At 38.9% G+C, this 16,523-nt stretch overlaps 1 protein-coding gene across 5 annotated transcripts in view; it reads left to right on the top strand.

Moving 5' to 3' along the window:
* Positions 1 to 1,107: 1,107 nt before the first annotated feature.
* plekhm2 (pleckstrin homology and RUN domain containing M2) overlaps positions 1,108 to 16,523 on the top strand; it is a 22,294-nt gene continuing 6,878 nt past the window's right edge. Inside the window, exons 1-19 of one of the 5 annotated variants that reach the window (XM_088331704.1) lie at positions 1,108 to 1,130; positions 1,531 to 1,704; positions 3,935 to 4,041; positions 4,955 to 5,064; positions 5,136 to 5,235; positions 6,054 to 6,141; positions 6,216 to 6,390; positions 6,589 to 6,648; positions 8,535 to 8,802; positions 10,862 to 11,515; positions 11,591 to 11,660; positions 11,749 to 11,839; positions 12,329 to 12,393; positions 12,941 to 13,029; positions 13,107 to 13,239; positions 15,016 to 15,188; positions 15,312 to 15,377; positions 15,467 to 15,626; positions 16,419 to 16,523. The exon at positions 16,419 to 16,523 is cut by the window's right edge and continues 75 nt beyond it. In XM_088331704.1, coding sequence (XP_088187830.1) covers positions 1,645 to 1,704; positions 3,935 to 4,041; positions 4,955 to 5,064; positions 5,136 to 5,235; positions 6,054 to 6,141; positions 6,216 to 6,390; positions 6,589 to 6,648; positions 8,535 to 8,802; positions 10,862 to 11,515; positions 11,591 to 11,660; positions 11,749 to 11,839; positions 12,329 to 12,393; positions 12,941 to 13,029; positions 13,107 to 13,239; positions 15,016 to 15,188; positions 15,312 to 15,377; positions 15,467 to 15,626; positions 16,419 to 16,523 — 2,574 coding nt within the window. In that variant the 5' untranslated portion in view covers positions 1,108 to 1,130; positions 1,531 to 1,644. Of the gene's footprint in view, positions 1,131 to 1,364; positions 1,705 to 3,934; positions 4,042 to 4,954; positions 5,065 to 5,135; positions 5,236 to 6,053; positions 6,142 to 6,215; positions 6,391 to 6,588; positions 6,649 to 8,534; positions 8,803 to 10,861; positions 11,516 to 11,590; positions 11,661 to 11,748; positions 11,840 to 12,328; positions 12,394 to 12,940; positions 13,030 to 13,106; positions 13,240 to 15,015; positions 15,189 to 15,311; positions 15,378 to 15,466; positions 15,627 to 16,418 lie in introns of those variants that run through there. The other 4 variants (XR_015850026.1, XM_088331705.1, XM_088331707.1 and 1 more) reach the window with 4 other exon arrangements.

Below are 16,523 nucleotides of genomic sequence, written 5' to 3'. Positions count from 1 at the left end.
TATTACTGTTAATATTCCGGTACCTCATTCGGTTGTTAAGTCATGGGCCTCTGCGACTGTTTTTTTCGTTTGGCACTTTATGGGCTTCAGCGCTTGCCGTAGCTTAAGTGATTTTTGTAAGCGTTGAAGATAATTGCAGTCGAGAACAGAGACCCCTGACTTTTGTATTGTTTTATTTACTGAATGCAGGCAATAAACCAGAGATTGTGAAACCTTGTGTCGTGCATGAACGAGGGTCGCTACACGAAGCCCTTAGGGACTTATTGTGATTAAGGGCTATACAAATAAAAATGACTTGACTTGACTTGACATGTTTGTTGATTTTGGGACATGGGCTCTGGCATTATTCTCTTTTCATAATTTTTATCAAATCATCAAAAATAAATGTGCTGAAGACTAAGCTTTTGTCTGGAGTGCGGTTTGGCAATTTAGTAAATTGGTCTCATAATATATGGTGTGGCTCTTTCCCAAAATAAAATTAATATATTTTGCTTTTATGGCTCTTTGAGTCAAAAAGGTTCCTGACCCATGACTTAGAGTAAACTCATTTTAGCTTGGGGGGCACGTGGTTGAAATAAGATTCTGACGGGGGATGAAATGGCAACTGAATCGCATAAAAAGTTTGCCTTGGCTGGAGGTCTTTTCTGAGGCTCACAGGTAAAGTTATGATTCGGGAATGTAAGATTTGATTTTTTATTTTAACCTGAATATCAGAACTTAGTTGTTTAATATTGTGTGCGTCCGAGTGGTACAAAAAAAACTTTCATGCAATTAAAAAAAACATGGATTTTAATACTTGGCAAAAATAAACGAACCATTATACCAATATCATTATATATTTTTTTAAATCGTAGGTTGAGAAATGTGTATTTTTATTTTACACTTAAGTTAGCCTTTTGTTTGCCGGTTCGCCATTACATTCCCGAAAATTGATATAAAGGTGAGATAAAACGAGGTAAAAGTGGTTATAGAAGCTAGGGGATGTAAATCTCGGCAGGGATGCATTTCTCGGCATAACACCGGCAGGATGCTGCACGCCATGCTGCGTATCACTGGCTTTCGCTCATACCTGGTGACACAGTGCCATCTCGTGGTCAAATATTACCCATTGTGGCTTTAAACTTCTGCTAGTAGGTGCACCATTTATTTTTTTTCAACGTTATTCTAGAATTGCCCCAAACATTTTTGTAAATAAATGTTTCGTTTTGTATGCATGTTTTGGATAGATCATTTTGACTTGGTCATTTTTTAAATGGCTTCCATGCCATAAAGGTGAGAAAATAATTAATTTTGTTGTATTGCGCTAGCTTTTCTTTGTGGGCGGGGCGACCATGCAATGACCTCACATACATATGACTGCGTCATAGCAAGCTATGTAGCGCAGAAAGTTAGCTTAAAGTTAGCTCCACTAAATTTTTTTAAGTTATACAACGAAACACAAAATTAATCTCGATTGTTTGGAGAGCATTATACAAAACTGTTAGTTCTTTTTTTTCTTTAGTAAATGGAAGTTTTATGTCACCGAAGTAGGTGTGCTACGGCGCTGTTAGCCTTAGCCAAACTAGCCGGACAGGATCCAGCGAGAGTCAGCTGACAATCTTCCTTCCGCCTGCTGCTTTTGTCAACAAAAGAACCGCGCGTGTCATGGATCAACTTAAAGTCCGGGACCGAATTTTGGAGAACATTTCCACCTCTGTCAAGAAGGTGAGACCAAATGTTCAAGTTTATACGAAGGCAAAGCTAGCGAACAGGCGGTCGCCAACTACCTTACTTCCTCACCTTCCAAATTCCTCAAAAGTAAATCATGTGCCACATTTCCAGACACTGTGACAAGAAGATATTGATATTGTACGTTTTCTGCGTTCCATCAATTTTAAGTAACTCAACATATTCGTCCAAAACATGAACAGAAGTGTCTTGATTGTTATGGATTACAACGTAGTGTACACTGCTCACAACGAGATTACACGTTACACTTCAGGATAAACGTATAATGAAAGTCTTAACGTTTAAGAAAAAGCTAAGATAAACAAGAATACTATGAAAGATCGGTAATATTGATAAGGTAGTGGTTGTAAACTGACTTAAGTTCTAAGTATATCAGAAAATTGTGCGCTGATGCGTGCCAGCAACATTGTGCAAAAATAAGAATAAAGAAATAGAATATAAAAATACAGATTTCTACACATAGGAAAACATTTCTTTCCACAGATGTGTGGGTGTGTTTGTTTATAGTCGTGATGGCTGTGTCAAAGTAAATGTTTCCAAGCCTGTTATTTCTTGTTTTAAAGGACTTAAGTGACTGCCAGAAGGCAGCGGGTATGAGAGGTGGTGTCCAGAGTGAAAAGAGTCTTGACAATTTTGTTGGCTCTGGTGTGCTAGTGAGGCCGGTAATGTTCTCTAGACTGTGCAAAGAGCAGGCGATGCTTTTCTGGGCTATGTTGATGACTGTTAAGTTCCTTGGTGTTCGGCCTTCCCAACCACAGCTCTGGTATTGGCAGACTATGAGACGGCATCAGAGATATGCACACTCAGGTATTTGAAAGAGGGGGCTTTCTACAAAGACACACCTTTTTGTTATAAGTTTTATGAGAAAATGAGGCGGTGATTTACAAATGAATAGAATATACCTTTATTGTCATTGTTACAAAATGGGTTGAACATATTGTGACAACGAAATGGGATGTGCCACTCCAGTGTCACATTTTACAATGAAGATAAAAGAAAACAAAGAAGATAATGGAACAAAGAAGATAAAGGTTATAATTTACACAATATTTACACAAAGTGTGGGCTTGTAGGATGTTACATACAGTTTGGGGATCGTATTAGTGCAATATGCGGTAGTGCAAAATAGGCAACATTGTGCAAAGTGAGCATAGGCATGAATACAATTTTACATCTGTATGAGGTAGTGTGTTTGCAATGATAAACAAAATAAAATAGCTTTTGAAAGTTTTAGTAGAAGAGGACAAACTGGTTTAAAGATGTCTAAAAAAACAGCAGGGTTGCCATTCTAAAGTAGCTTTATTCGGTGGAAAAGCAAAAAAGGATCTGTCAGCTCTAAAGCACTAAAATTGTACAAGTAAGGCTAAAAGAAATACTTTTCCTCCCCAAAAATGGTATTACCATACTTATTTCTTTATGGATAAATTCAGAGACTGGCTAGTGTCGAAATACCTCACTGATTAGAATATTTTCAGGTACATAAGTATCTTGTGAGTCATTTGTGGCCAAAAATGTATCATTAGGTGGGGAAAAAAACAGATTACATTGAACAGTCTTATTTTGGGAAGGGGATTTTATGTAACACTACAGCTAAATTATTGATGAAGACTACTTAAGTTTTTGGCACAGAAAACGACAATGCCAATAAAGGCCATTAATTAATTAATTAATTGATTAATACATTCATTCAATGTGCACCTTTATGACCAACATCTGAAAAAAAAGTCTGACCTATTGTCTATTTGGTTTGTGATTCTGTCGCAGATACAAATTTGTTTTAAGACCGTTTATTTAACATTTTTTCTCCAATCTCTTGTTAAAAGTTGCAAGTGGAAGTCCCCATTATCAGGACTAAAACAAGCTTGCATTTTTAACATTTCAGATTCAGATTCAGATTTACTTGTCATTCGTGTACACGTGTATACAGAACGAAATGTCGATACATCTGACCCGCACAGTTTCTTTGAACGTCAGCCGGGATAGATAAGATTAACCATGTCTTTGTCAGAATTTTAGCGCAGCAGTTCGTCATCTCGCGGTTCGATGCCACTTCCAGTTGTTAAATGGTCCAGTTTATTGTCCAGAGAGCGAACGTTGGAGAGGAAATTAGAATATTCACTATAATAGATATAAATGTTTTGAGCAGCCAATTTTGATCCATTTTTTTAAACCCTGGTTTTCGCTTTGACATGTTGTGTTTCTGCAGTTGCAGAGTTACTTTGCAGCCTGTGAAGATGAAACTCCAGCCATCCGGAACCACGACCGGGTTCTGCAGCGCCTCTGTGAGCACCTCGATCATGCGCTACTATACGGGTAAGAAAGTTGTTTTATTTTTTTAAGGAACATTGCAAATATCAACAAAGCTTTTGAGTAGGGATACACGATAATTATCAGACATATATATTCTAATGTCACAGTTATCAGCCCATTAGAAAAAAAATTAAAGACCCAATAATTAGTCATTTAACGATATGCTATAAGATTTACCTATCACACCCGATACTACTAGTTAGAAAGATTATAGGAATTTTTGTTCCTCATTACTTTGTATTTAGATTTTCTATAGAAGTAGTAGCACAACTTGGTTGTGTCTCCTCTTTACATAATAAGGCATCAGAGAGCTCTCCCATAATCAGATGATTAGCTCAGGATGTGTATAGGCTATTGTGATTGTACAGGCTTCTGAACTTTAGTCAGTACATTGCGTTTTGTTTGGCTTATTGAATGTGGTGTTGTTTTTCCCCTTTTTCTCACACTTCTGCATGTGTATGTGCGTGAGCACCAATTAATTTAAGGCTAGAGGATACTATTGTTTTAACAATGAGCGACACTGCTTTTTTACAGCCCTGTTGAACACAAAATGGTGTCGTCTGTTGCCGATCGATAACTTAAGTCGCATGAATGCATCTCAACTGTTCACACAGCAGATTAAAAAAAATTCCAAAAAATCAGATACATATTGGATATACAGTAAGATTAAAGTTGAAAGTGGCCTGCGTTTGGTGTGAAAAAAATCGGATATGTGCCATTCAGACAGACTCGATACAGATCGAATACAGGTCACATTCATGCAAAAAGATTTGATTAGATTTTTCTACATATAGCATGCTGTTAAAAAAAGTTATCGGGTATCGGTTTCCAGAAGCAGGATTTTATCTTTTATTGGGAGGAAAAAAACGCTTATTGTGCATCCTGTCCTTCTGAGCATGAGGATTCTCCACTGCAGTCTGCAGGATATCTCGTCAGGATATTGGGTTCTCGTCCTACACTTCACAAGAGGAGAAGCAGTCCGCCAGATCTACGATCTTCACCACATAGCAACTAACTTGGGTCGAAGTGAGTATTGCCTCCATCATCATCATTCAATTGTAAATGAAGCCTTACGATATAATACAATGTGCTGGTAGGTCGGGCATGGTTATATCTGGCATTGAGTGAGAGCTCTTTAGAAAGCTACCTCCGCCTCTTCCAAGAAAACCAAGGACTGCTACAGAAATATTACTTCAAGTAAGTCATTTAAACTCAATTAAAATAGTCATTTAACTTTGTGAGATGCCATTTTTTGATGAATAATAAAACAACAAAGACATATTTTTATAATGTTACAGTATGCTACTTACTGACCTGCTAGTCTAAATGTGATACAGTAGACCTCCGATATTCGACATTAAATGAGGTTGGAATCCCAGAGTGAAATTACTGTACAATGGGAGATGGAAACCAATGCTAATCAGATAAATCTTTCTGAACCACAGTACCCTTGATAAAAACATTAAAGTAAGAACTGCTTATATATAATACAAATGCATGTGATTAAATACTTTAATAAATAAATTTAACATTAAGGAACCATTGTATAATGTTTACCCTTTGTGTGACGTGGATTGGTAGACTGGAGTAGCGCGTGGATGCAGAACAGGAGGAGATTCATTTTAAAACTTCCACAGGATTGTCATGCCCTTAGTAAATTTCCTCACTCATTTCACCTCCTTACATTTAATAACTGTTGATTGGTTTTGGCCATGCAACTGAATGAGGGTAGCGATCCGTGTGCCTTCTTTGTGTTTCCTGATCTGTTTTCATGGTTATCATCTTCTTGCATCTCCCTTTGGCATCACTGCAATTGACCTTTGGCACATGAAATAATTTGTTGATATTATATAGTAAATTGCCATGTTGAAGGGCCCAAGTAACATTTTATTCCACATCGTAAAGTTAAAATATTTAAAGGCAGAGACGAGGTGTCTGGGGTCCTACTGTATTTTGAATAATTGTATCCTCTATTTGAGTGCATTTAAACATAATCATGTTCTTTGTGGTCATAGGAATGCGTTGGTCTGCAGTCATGACCACCTGACGCTCTTCCTCACTCTAGTTGCTGGCTTGGAGTTCATCCGTTTCGATTTGGAACTGGTCTGCATGGTTTTCAAAGTTACCTTCCTAAAAAACACGGAAATGCCTTTAACCTCTTCCTTTTCACGTTCCAGGATGTGCCATATTTAGATGTGGCTGCCTACATGCCAGAATACTACAAACCGCATAATCTTTTGGACTTTGAGGAAAGGTTGCCCAGCTCCGACAGTTTATCCCTGCACTCCTTTACTTCCCTGACCTCCACCAACCTAGAGTGGGACGACAGCGCCATCGCCCCCTCAAGTGAAGGTGAGTAGAACATTGTTTCCACTGTAACATCTATTTAGAAATTACATTTTGACTGCAAGATTCGGCAAGTGAAGAGAATTTCACATTTGTAGTTCCCACTTTTCTATGTTTTAACTGTGATTCCATTTATTTCCGCATGCCATCATTCAGATTATTTTCAATTTGTCTAAATCTCTTATGTTATCCCTCCTTTTTTAGATTATGATTTTGGTGATATCTTCCCCGTGTTGCAGGCAATGCCAAGTGCAGACTGGGAAGGTGGGACATTGGATGAACCGTTCCATTTTACCAATTATTTTTCCTTTGTCGTTCCACGGTGCTTTTTGCTTTAATGTTTGCTATGTGCACGTTTTTGCCTTGATATTAAGCAAAAAACATTCCTTTTTGCTAGAAGACTAACATTTTACCTAATTGAAGGTGGTGGATTACGTTGTGTATTTGATCACCTAAATCGCTTTGCTAATAGCCTGTAGCATTAATACAGCAACTCCTTTAATAAACAGTGCAAGATAAGATGTTTACATAGTAATTTTTGCCAAGTTGAACACATTCTTTTTTTGATCAATATTGGGAAAAATCTCATAGCTCCAAAGTATATACTGTCCCTGATGGCCAAGTTGGTCATACTAGTGGGGGAAGCGTGATTAATTTTGTCTGTTTGGAATTTGCCTGCTCTTATGTATGCTGTTGTTTGCATGAAGCTCTTGGGAGCTCTCATCCTAACCCTTTTTCTTCAGCACAGTGAGATGAATGTGGGTGTTATCAATCTCCTCAGTGCTGTTTGTCTATAATTATTTTCCTCTTGTTATTTCTCATACATGACACTGGCCTGCTTAGTACAATTTGGACTCTTACCTCAATTCATCTTTGTGCAATAAGGGAGGTATCCAAATATGGGTTACACTGCACACATAGATAACTCAAGCAATTCACCCTGCTTTATCATGGACGAATGAAAACTCATGTTTAGGAGGAAGAAAAAACACCCTTGCAAGCATAGTGAGGAGCATGAATCCTTGAATGCCAAACTTTGAGGCAGATTAGCAAACCTCTCTGTAGGCATGTAAGCACGACAACAAAGCAATAATCAGCCACTATTTGTTTTTTGCAAGAAATGTTTATTGTAGTCTCTAATACTGCTACTTGGTGTCTTTCTTGTTTGCCCTCAATGTTTTGGATCCTGCTGATGAACAATGAAAAAGTCCTTACTCATTTGGTGTGTGCATTGGAGATGCAGAAATACACCATGCTTCTGTGCAGGGATGCACGATAACTGCAATATATTGTGTCACAGTTATTGGCCTGATAGAAAACAAATGACTCAATTATTTATCTATTGATGCCACACTATAGTATTAAATCAGCAAACGCTATTTATTTAAAAGCATTTATGATGTAAATCAGAATATATGAGTAGATGCACAACTTAGTGGTCAGATGTGTACAGGCTTTTGCAGTTGTACGTGCTTTTTAATGCATTGAGTTCCTTTTTTATGTTTCTAGAATTTTCTTTTTTTGTCCTCTTGCGTATGTTTTGCATGAATGCTGATTTTATTAAGATTAACAGCTCCTTGATTAAGATAGTTGCCTAATCACATCCGCAAACATGTGTCGTAATTTTCTGTACGAGACTTACAGAGACGGTGTAGGTTATGTATTTTATTATTTTTACTCTTTTAGTAAATCATCCGTGTGATAAGTTAGCTTTACATGTGCTGATTTGGAAGACTTGCAGCCGTAATATGATAAACATTGCATTTGCCTAATGTAGTTTTTCAGCAGTATTGGCATATTTACTTGTATTAATTATAACTAATGTCACTTTAAGAATGAGTAATATTCTTTTTCTTAAAGTAGGCATGTGCGCAATTTAGTATTAATTAACTTTTCTTTTTAAAGAGATGTTCACTGAAGCGGCATATTGTTATAGGAAAAACTGTTACCGTGCATCCCTAGTTCTGTTGAAATATGTTGGCAAAAAGCAAAATAATTATTGGCCCTTTTATTATTGCATTCTAATATGACGACATTAAGGTCATGACCCTTTTGCAAAAAGGATGTTGTGTATTTCTACAACTCCAAAATCAAACACGTAGAATATTTCCCAGCCTAACTCATTGTCTCGGTCTGACTTGTCCAAAAAGAAGGCGACCTGACTGACCAAGCCAGCTGCCCGAGGTCCAGCGGTTCCGACCCTCTGACCGTCATCAGTGACTCGGTGGTCCTACCCGTCGGCAACAGCAAAACAAAGGTGGGCGCCCAACTGTCCCCGTCCAGTCCCACATCCAGACTAAACCCTTTCAATCATGAGTCGGACAACAACACCTCAGCCGACGTCACGCCGGTTCACGTGGCCGCTTGTCATGCTAGAGACAACACGGAGAGCATCGGCAACGATTTGGAAGTCATTCGGTAAGATGGATTGCAGACTGGATTGCAATTTTTCTGTTCTAGTGTTTGTCAAAGTTCCCTCACTAATTCATGAAGATACCAGAGTATGTTTGGCCCTGCTATCTATAGGGTCGAAATTATACATATACAGAGTGTTTAAAAAATGCAATATCCTCTGAGATGTAGATATACCAGAAAGTGCTTAATTAAGGAAAATGAAATTAAAAAGTACTAATGTTGAGGATCACAAATTGTATCTTTACAAATCTGAATGAGAAACTCAAATGCATGTAGATTTTGCTCAAATGCATGTAGATTATGTGAACAATTTGACAAATGTCCAATATACACACGCCTGAGACATGGCATACATCAAGTTGGTAATCCAGCTTTTGCCAAACGCACTAAAGCGTATCTTGGGTAACAGTCTTCAGCAGATTACTATTTTTTTTATTTTTATATACAAATTAAATGCTTGTGAGGTAGAACAGGAAAATCCATACATTATTTATAATAATTAAATTAATTGAATTAAATGGACAGTGTATATTTATTGCTCACTGGTGGTACAAAAAACTTTCATCCAGTAAAAAAAAACATTTATTTAAATACTGGGCAAAAATACATAAACTATCATACTAATGTTAATTTTTTATAAAGAGAACCATAGATTGAGATATTTGTATTTCTATTTCACTGTGGAATCCTTTCCCGGATCGGCAGCATGTTCTTCCAGAACACCTCTGCAGTGTATAACTTGCCCTCGCTCGTGCCGGACAACACTGTTCGACAGTCGACCTTTTATATTCAAAGGATCTAAAATGTTTTGAAACACCCTGTATTTTGTAAAAATATATCATTTTTTTTACCTTTTTAAATCTCCAGTTAGTATTATACAGCAACCCCATGATTTGTCTTTTTCCTTTTTAGCAAATCGTAGTTTTAGAAATGTGTGATTACATTACATAATTTGAACTACCCTTTGAAGAAACTGACATTTTTGGCCGCTATCTTATTACTACGGAAGCCCAAATAACCATTTTGTTAAGCACTTAACCACTTACCTTCCACAGCTAAGCCCTGCATTCAATGATTGCAGAGTACCGTCATTCAGGCATTTTTCCTTGTTTTTTTTTTTTTTTTTTCTAGGCCCTTAGGTTAGTCATTTGGTTCCAGGATATGGCTCGCTGCTAGTGAATTTTGGCAAAGTGGTATCCCCCAGGTTTCCGTAGTTTGACTTTGAATTTTGAATTATTACACAATGTTACTTTGACATTAAATGTGTGGCTAAATGTAGAAAAAGAAAGTAGTCAATCATGTGAGAATTTCCCCCCAAAATATATTAATTATTTTATTTATTTATAAAAAATAATTGAAAGGACTGTCAACCAGTGAAATTCAAACTATTCAGATTCAGATATACTTTATTGTCATTCGTGTACACGTGTATACAGAACGAAATGTCGATACATCTAACCCGCACAGTTTCCTTGAGCGTCAGCCGGGATAGATAAGTTTAACCATGTCTTTGTCAGAATTATAGCGCAGCAGTTCGTCATCTCGCGGTTTGATGTTAGTTCCAGTTGTAAATGGTCCAGTTTATTGTCCAGAGAGCGAACATTGGAGAGGAAAATGGATGGGAGAGGCGTTTTGAAGGGTTTAGCCTTTAGCCTAGCGGTTAGCCCGGCCCGACAACCTCGCTTCCTCCTCCGGTCACACCGCTCTCTTGCCACTCTGCTTCGCTGCTTTGTAGGCCGCTGGGTCTTGTTGACGTAGCAGTCCGAGGCTAAGTAAACACTCCCGAGTGGTCGTCGCACCGAGCGCTTGATTTCTGGATGATTGCATATCCAGCAAAAAAATTGCGATCGTATATTAATCTGCGGTTTGAGTTGACTTTGTTGGCCGTCAAAACTGAGTCGAAGACTGGGTTTTATGACCGAAGTGTAAAAAACTGTAGCGAGCCGATGTAGCCGCAGCTGAACAGGGGCGCCGCCATCTTGATCAATAAACAATTAATAAGCAATAAAAAAAATGCAATTGACTGCTATCATAGGACTATCTTGTTCCTTTCCTTCTTCAGGATGGCAAGACGAAGAAAATCAAGCAAAAAACGACGGGCTAAGAGCTCAACAGATTCCATCAGCAGCGTGCATAACTCCATATCGTCCGAGCACGTAGAAGCGGCCAGCAGCTTACCTTGCGTGGACTATTCAGAGTCTTTAAACTGCACTGTAATCCACACTGACAGGCTTGGAAAAGAAAAGTGTGATGAGAAGGATGTAGAGGCTCTTTTAACGCTTCCAGAGATGACAGACACCTCTATGGAAAGCGTTGGACAACCTCTAAGGGATGTCATCGACAGACTGAGCCAAGATTACGAGGAGGGTCCCGAGCCTCCCGCACAGCCGCCCTTTCGAACGGGATCTGGCGCAAAGCCTCCAGACCCAGATCCAAACACAAACCAAGACCTCATGCAAACCGATCAAAGCGTGCTCTACTTTACCCCCGTCGATCCAGACTCTGATTCCCAAGGTGGTGGGCACCATGACCCTACAGAGCATCGCCAGTCACCGATACTTCCAGGTAGCCATGAAGATAAAGGAGAGGGAGAAGCTCCAACAGAACGGAAACTCGACCTGAACAGCAAAAAGGAAGATGATGCAGATGACCGTAAAAGTGCTTCGGAAGAGGATAAGCTTAGTCTTTCTGAAAGTTGTCATCCTGCGGAATTTAAGTAAGGACATGATCTGTTCATAGGGCATTTTTCTGATTACAAAAAAGTGCATTTCATCACTTATTTGTGTCTTAGGGTGGACAACAACCATTTGCTTCTCCTCATGATCCATGTATTCAGAGAGAATGACGAGCAACTATTCAGGGTGATCAGTTTTTTTTAACGATTATTAAATTATTTTTTATTTTTATGCTAATGTATTGACAGACAACATTTCATTTTGTCTTGTTCAGATGTTGAGAATGAGCACAGGCCATATGGAAGGAGACCTGCAACCTCTTTACCTGCTGCTGACTGACTGTTACATCTACCTTCTGAGGAAAGGTCAGTGATACGACGAACAAATTAAATTTTTACTCTGAGGTAGTTTTAGTCAGTCCTAAGCATGTGACCGTGCTGTATTTTCCGGACTATAAATCGCTTTAGAGTACAAGTCGCACTTTCCACGAAATGCATAATGAAAGAAGGAAAAGAAAACAAACATATATAGGTCGCACTGGTGTATGCCACAATCTGTGTGATAATATAAAAGTCTCCCTTCTTGGGAAGGTATGTCTGTAGCATTAAATCCTTCAGTTGTTTCTATCTATGTTAAAATAATCAACACGGCCCTAGAGCACCCTATTACACTTAGGTGTGAAAATGACATCAAATCATATTCAGGTAATCAGGTGTTAATATTGTCACACACAAAAGACACTCCAGGCATGCTCATGGCCAAACCATGAGAAATAAGGTGACTTATAGTTCAGAAAATGTGGTACTGCATTTTGCTGTCCTGCCTTTGAAGCAAGTTTGGAATATCCTGCACAGGTGCAGCAGAAAAGCCTTACATGGTGGAAGATGCCGTTTCTTACAATGAGCTTGACTATATCTCGGTAAGTTACATTTCTTCTAATCAGTCCACTTGTATTATTCACTGGACTTTTTGTTGTTCTAGCATACTTGCATATTGTACAGTCTACTCACTAAAAACTATTAGGAGCAAACAAATAACCTAATTTGGGCACATATTTGATTTCTCCTCTTCTTGGATTAGTTTGACCAAGCTTACTTAGTTGTTTTGCCCAAACAACCCCCCAAAATTGGAACATTTTCTTTCAAACAATCCTCAAAGGTTTAGCCATCCTATTGTGCAAACCAATCTCCTAAAAATAATAAATAAATAAAAAATGGGGGATTCTGTTGGGTGGGATAATCCAAAATGGTATTGTTTTTGGCCAAAACACTTGATACAAGTGGATTGATTTAATCCAAGTAAGTAATTGGTCTCTAACTGATCCTGTTATTTGTTACTTTGGATTTGCACATTTTTACAGTGTTCGCTTTTGGAGTCTTAACTCCCTTTTAAATGTTTGAATGTGGGTAATTTCTTGTAGCTAGTTTTTATCCTTTCTACATCTTTAACGTTCCCCCCATTTTTAGGTGGGCCTGGATGAACAAACTGTGAGCTTAGTTTGTACAAACAGAAGAAGGAAGTTTTTGTTGGATACAGCAGATGCCTCTTTGACTTCGTAAGTGTGCGTCACGTCATCACGTCGCTTTCCAATTGTCGACTGCCAGCAGAAATCTTATCACCTTTTGTCCCCAGATGGTTTTTGTCTGTTCTTAAGATGGCAATGGTAAAGGGCTGTCGCGAGCCTCCATATCCTTCCATCCTGACAGATGCCACCATGGAAAAACTCGCTCTCACCAAATTTGTCTCCCAGGAATCTCACTGCGAGGTGAAGACATGTTATAAAACACTTCAGTTATTTAAATAAAATATTTCTTTTTCAAAGTATAAACAGAAACACATCTCCTATCTCATTAACGTGATATAGATTTCAAAATTTGTGATCATACTCCACACATTGAGATGCCCTTTTAAGAAGATGACATGTTACTAACTACGCAAGCCTGAAAGACCATTTTGCAAAGGTATCTTGTCCTGGTGGTGCTTTTAGCACTTAAAGGCCTCTTACCAGCCCAGCCCTTAGTCCAGTGATTCAGGCAACTAGGGTTTTTTTTCTCCAATTGTTTCCTTCTCTAGCCATTTACAATTGCCACTTGGCTGAAGGCTTTGACTAATTGCTAGCTGCTATTGTTAGCTGTTCCATGTGAATAGGCTTGCTTTGTCCTTAAGTGTCACTCGCCTTCCACAGTGAGTCAGGCAAGAGAACGTCGCTGAATTCTTTGATTTAGGCATCTTCATACTTTTTTATTTATATATAGAATGACAATACAAAGGAAATTATTATTATATATATATATATATATATATATATATATATATATATATATATATATATATATACCACAGCCATATCCCCCTAGTGGGAGGTGGCTAGAGTCATTTCTGACTCTTTTTGGGAGATTGATTCAGAGGAGGGAATTCCCAGCCCCCTCGCTCAACCCAACTGAGGTGTTGGGAGTCATTAGGTGACCAAACCCCCCCAATTCCAACCCCTATTGCTGAACGCCAAGCAGGGAGGCAACGAGTACCAATGTTTAAGTCTTAGGTATGACTCGGCCGAGGCTTGAACCACAACCTCCCAGTCTCGGGGCGGGCGCCATACCCCCAAGGCCACCGAGCTTCATACTTTTTACCACGGTTTATTTCTTCAGCCATTCATGTTTGCCACTCAGTTGCAGGCTTTGGCTCACCACTAGTTACTATTGTTGGTAGCTGCTCCGGATTCGTTGTTCAGTGTCATTTGCCTTCCACAGCTCGTCATGCAAGCTAACGTTGCTGAATTCTGTGATTTAGGCATCTTCATAATTTTTACTACAGTTTCTTTCTCCTGCCAATCATGTTAGCCACTCGATTGCAGGATTTGGCTCACCACTTGCTAAAACTGTTGTTGTTAGCTGCTCCTGCTTCGTCGTTCAGTGTCACCTGTCTTCCACAGCTTGTCCTGCTAGCAAATGTCTGATTTCCGTGAATCGGGGTCCCAACGTTTGCTCTTGCAATCATTTACTGGCTTTTTTTATTAGCTTCTCCCTCTAGCCTCATAAGGTAGCTGCTTAGACCAGCTCTGACCAACTTCAGATATACGCTCTTTTGATCCAATCCGGGTGTATCCAACTTCCTAGGTATTTTGCTATCGCTCAACGGAATTAATACCAGCTCCTACTCTCTTTTCGCTGGCCGAAATGTATCAATGATAACGCAAGAAATGTCTCAAGTAGGCTTCCCAATCGTGCCAAATGGTAATATGTCTTCTTGAATGCAAGCTGCTTTAACTAAATTCTAAGCTATAACGACGTCTAATTGAACATTTAGACATAAACCTTGTTCTACACTAGAAATATCTCAACACATATAAGTACACAACAGTATTTAACGATAGTTTCTAGAAAAAGGGTGAGCTTGCTTTAAGTTTCTCAAAAATTAACTTGCTCAACGTGTTTTTTATTTAGTTGAAAATCTGAATAAATACTTTTTTAGACATTTACAATAGGTGATATGAGTGATTGTTTCAAATTGAAGGCTTAAAGTGGCACATCTCTTCCTTCAGGTCTCTGAAGTTACATTACGTCGCTATTCATTGGTCCACTGGGAGGATCCTATGGATGTGAGCTTGCCTGACATTAAGTTACCTGCCAGCTCCAAAGAAGGACTGATGCAATATCGGGCTGGCTCTACGTACCTTGGCAAGGAGCTGTGGAAAAGTTGCTACCTCATCCTCAGGTTTGTTAGATGTAATAATAATAATAGGATAAGAAACCTGATCTAGCCTATTATTTTGCTTCTAGATAGTGAACTTTCCGAACAAACATTGTCAGTCTAAAAATGCTGTGCTTTCTTTTTCAGCAAGGGGATTCTGTACCTCTATGCGGAAAAGACTGATGTTACACATTTTCTTTCAGTCACGATTGGGTAATCTTGTCACCCTTATCCTTAAATCATTACAAAAGCAGACAGAGACAGTGATGCTATTCCCCCGCCTTCCTTTTTTTAAATGTCAGAGGAGAGTTTTGTGGAGGGTGTCGTCGTTCCAACAGCACAGAGCGTCCACATTCCTTTCAAGTCATCCTGACTGAGCGCCCCCCTCTGGAGTTGAGTGCCAACGACGAGCAGGAGATGGCTGACTGGATGCAACTGCTATGCCAGTCTGTCTCTAAAGGAGTAAGGAAAGCTTGTACAATAGAGCCCGGGATAAGACAATCTGTTTGGAAATTGCCATATAGCGGGGGATGTAAACCTGCAGTAATACGCTATCTATCTATCTATCTATCTATCTAAAACTTCCTTGGAGAGCAGATTAAAATTTGAACTGATTATAAAACTTCCACTTGCAAGAATTGTCATGCCCTAAGATTTCATTGCCTTAATTGCTTATTGCTCACGGCCATGCAACTTGGCAAAGGAGGCGATGTATGTGGCTTCTTCGTATTTTAAAGACAAGCTTTTTTACCGCTCTTAGCGTGCTTTTGTTTCTCCATTTAGCATCACTGCAGGCCTTTGGACCCATAGCAAATGAACACAGCACAAACAAATCCAGTATTGTATCACACTAACTCGCACACAAGATTTTAAAGTCACCAAACAGAGAGGAAGGGTGCATTGTATGTGCGAGTTTAGCCAACAACATATATGCATTTCCATGATGCTGTGACGTAAACCAATAGCATATTAGCATTTTATATAACGTTGACAAATAGCAAACAGGCATCTTATTTATTAGGCACATTATTGACTCAGTCAAACTCATGATATACACTTAGTGAATTTTGGGTGCACAAAATATTTTTTGTCGACCTTGTATAGTGGGGAAAATGCTTTAAGAGGGCCTGTAAAACATTTAATTTCGCCTCATAAAGTGAAAATGTCGCTGTTTTCACAGGGAAATATATTAAGATTTGATGCCATTCAACTTGAATGCAATGCAGATTTCCCAACCTCTGCTCTGTCCTTTAGGTCATCCCTCAAGGCGCAGCCCCCACCCAGTGTATCCCGTGTTGCCTGGTTGTGACGGATAGTAGGCTGCTGACTTGCCACCAGGACTGCCAGACAAGTTTCTTC

Source organism: Urocampus carinirostris, chromosome 3, assembly GCF_059441175.1.
Source record: "Urocampus carinirostris isolate Australia breed hairy pipefish chromosome 3, RoL_Ucar_1.0, whole genome shotgun sequence".
NCBI classification, from domain to species: Eukaryota; Metazoa; Chordata; class Actinopteri; order Syngnathiformes; family Syngnathidae; genus Urocampus; species Urocampus carinirostris.
This window is presented reverse-complemented; position numbering and strand designations above follow the sequence as displayed.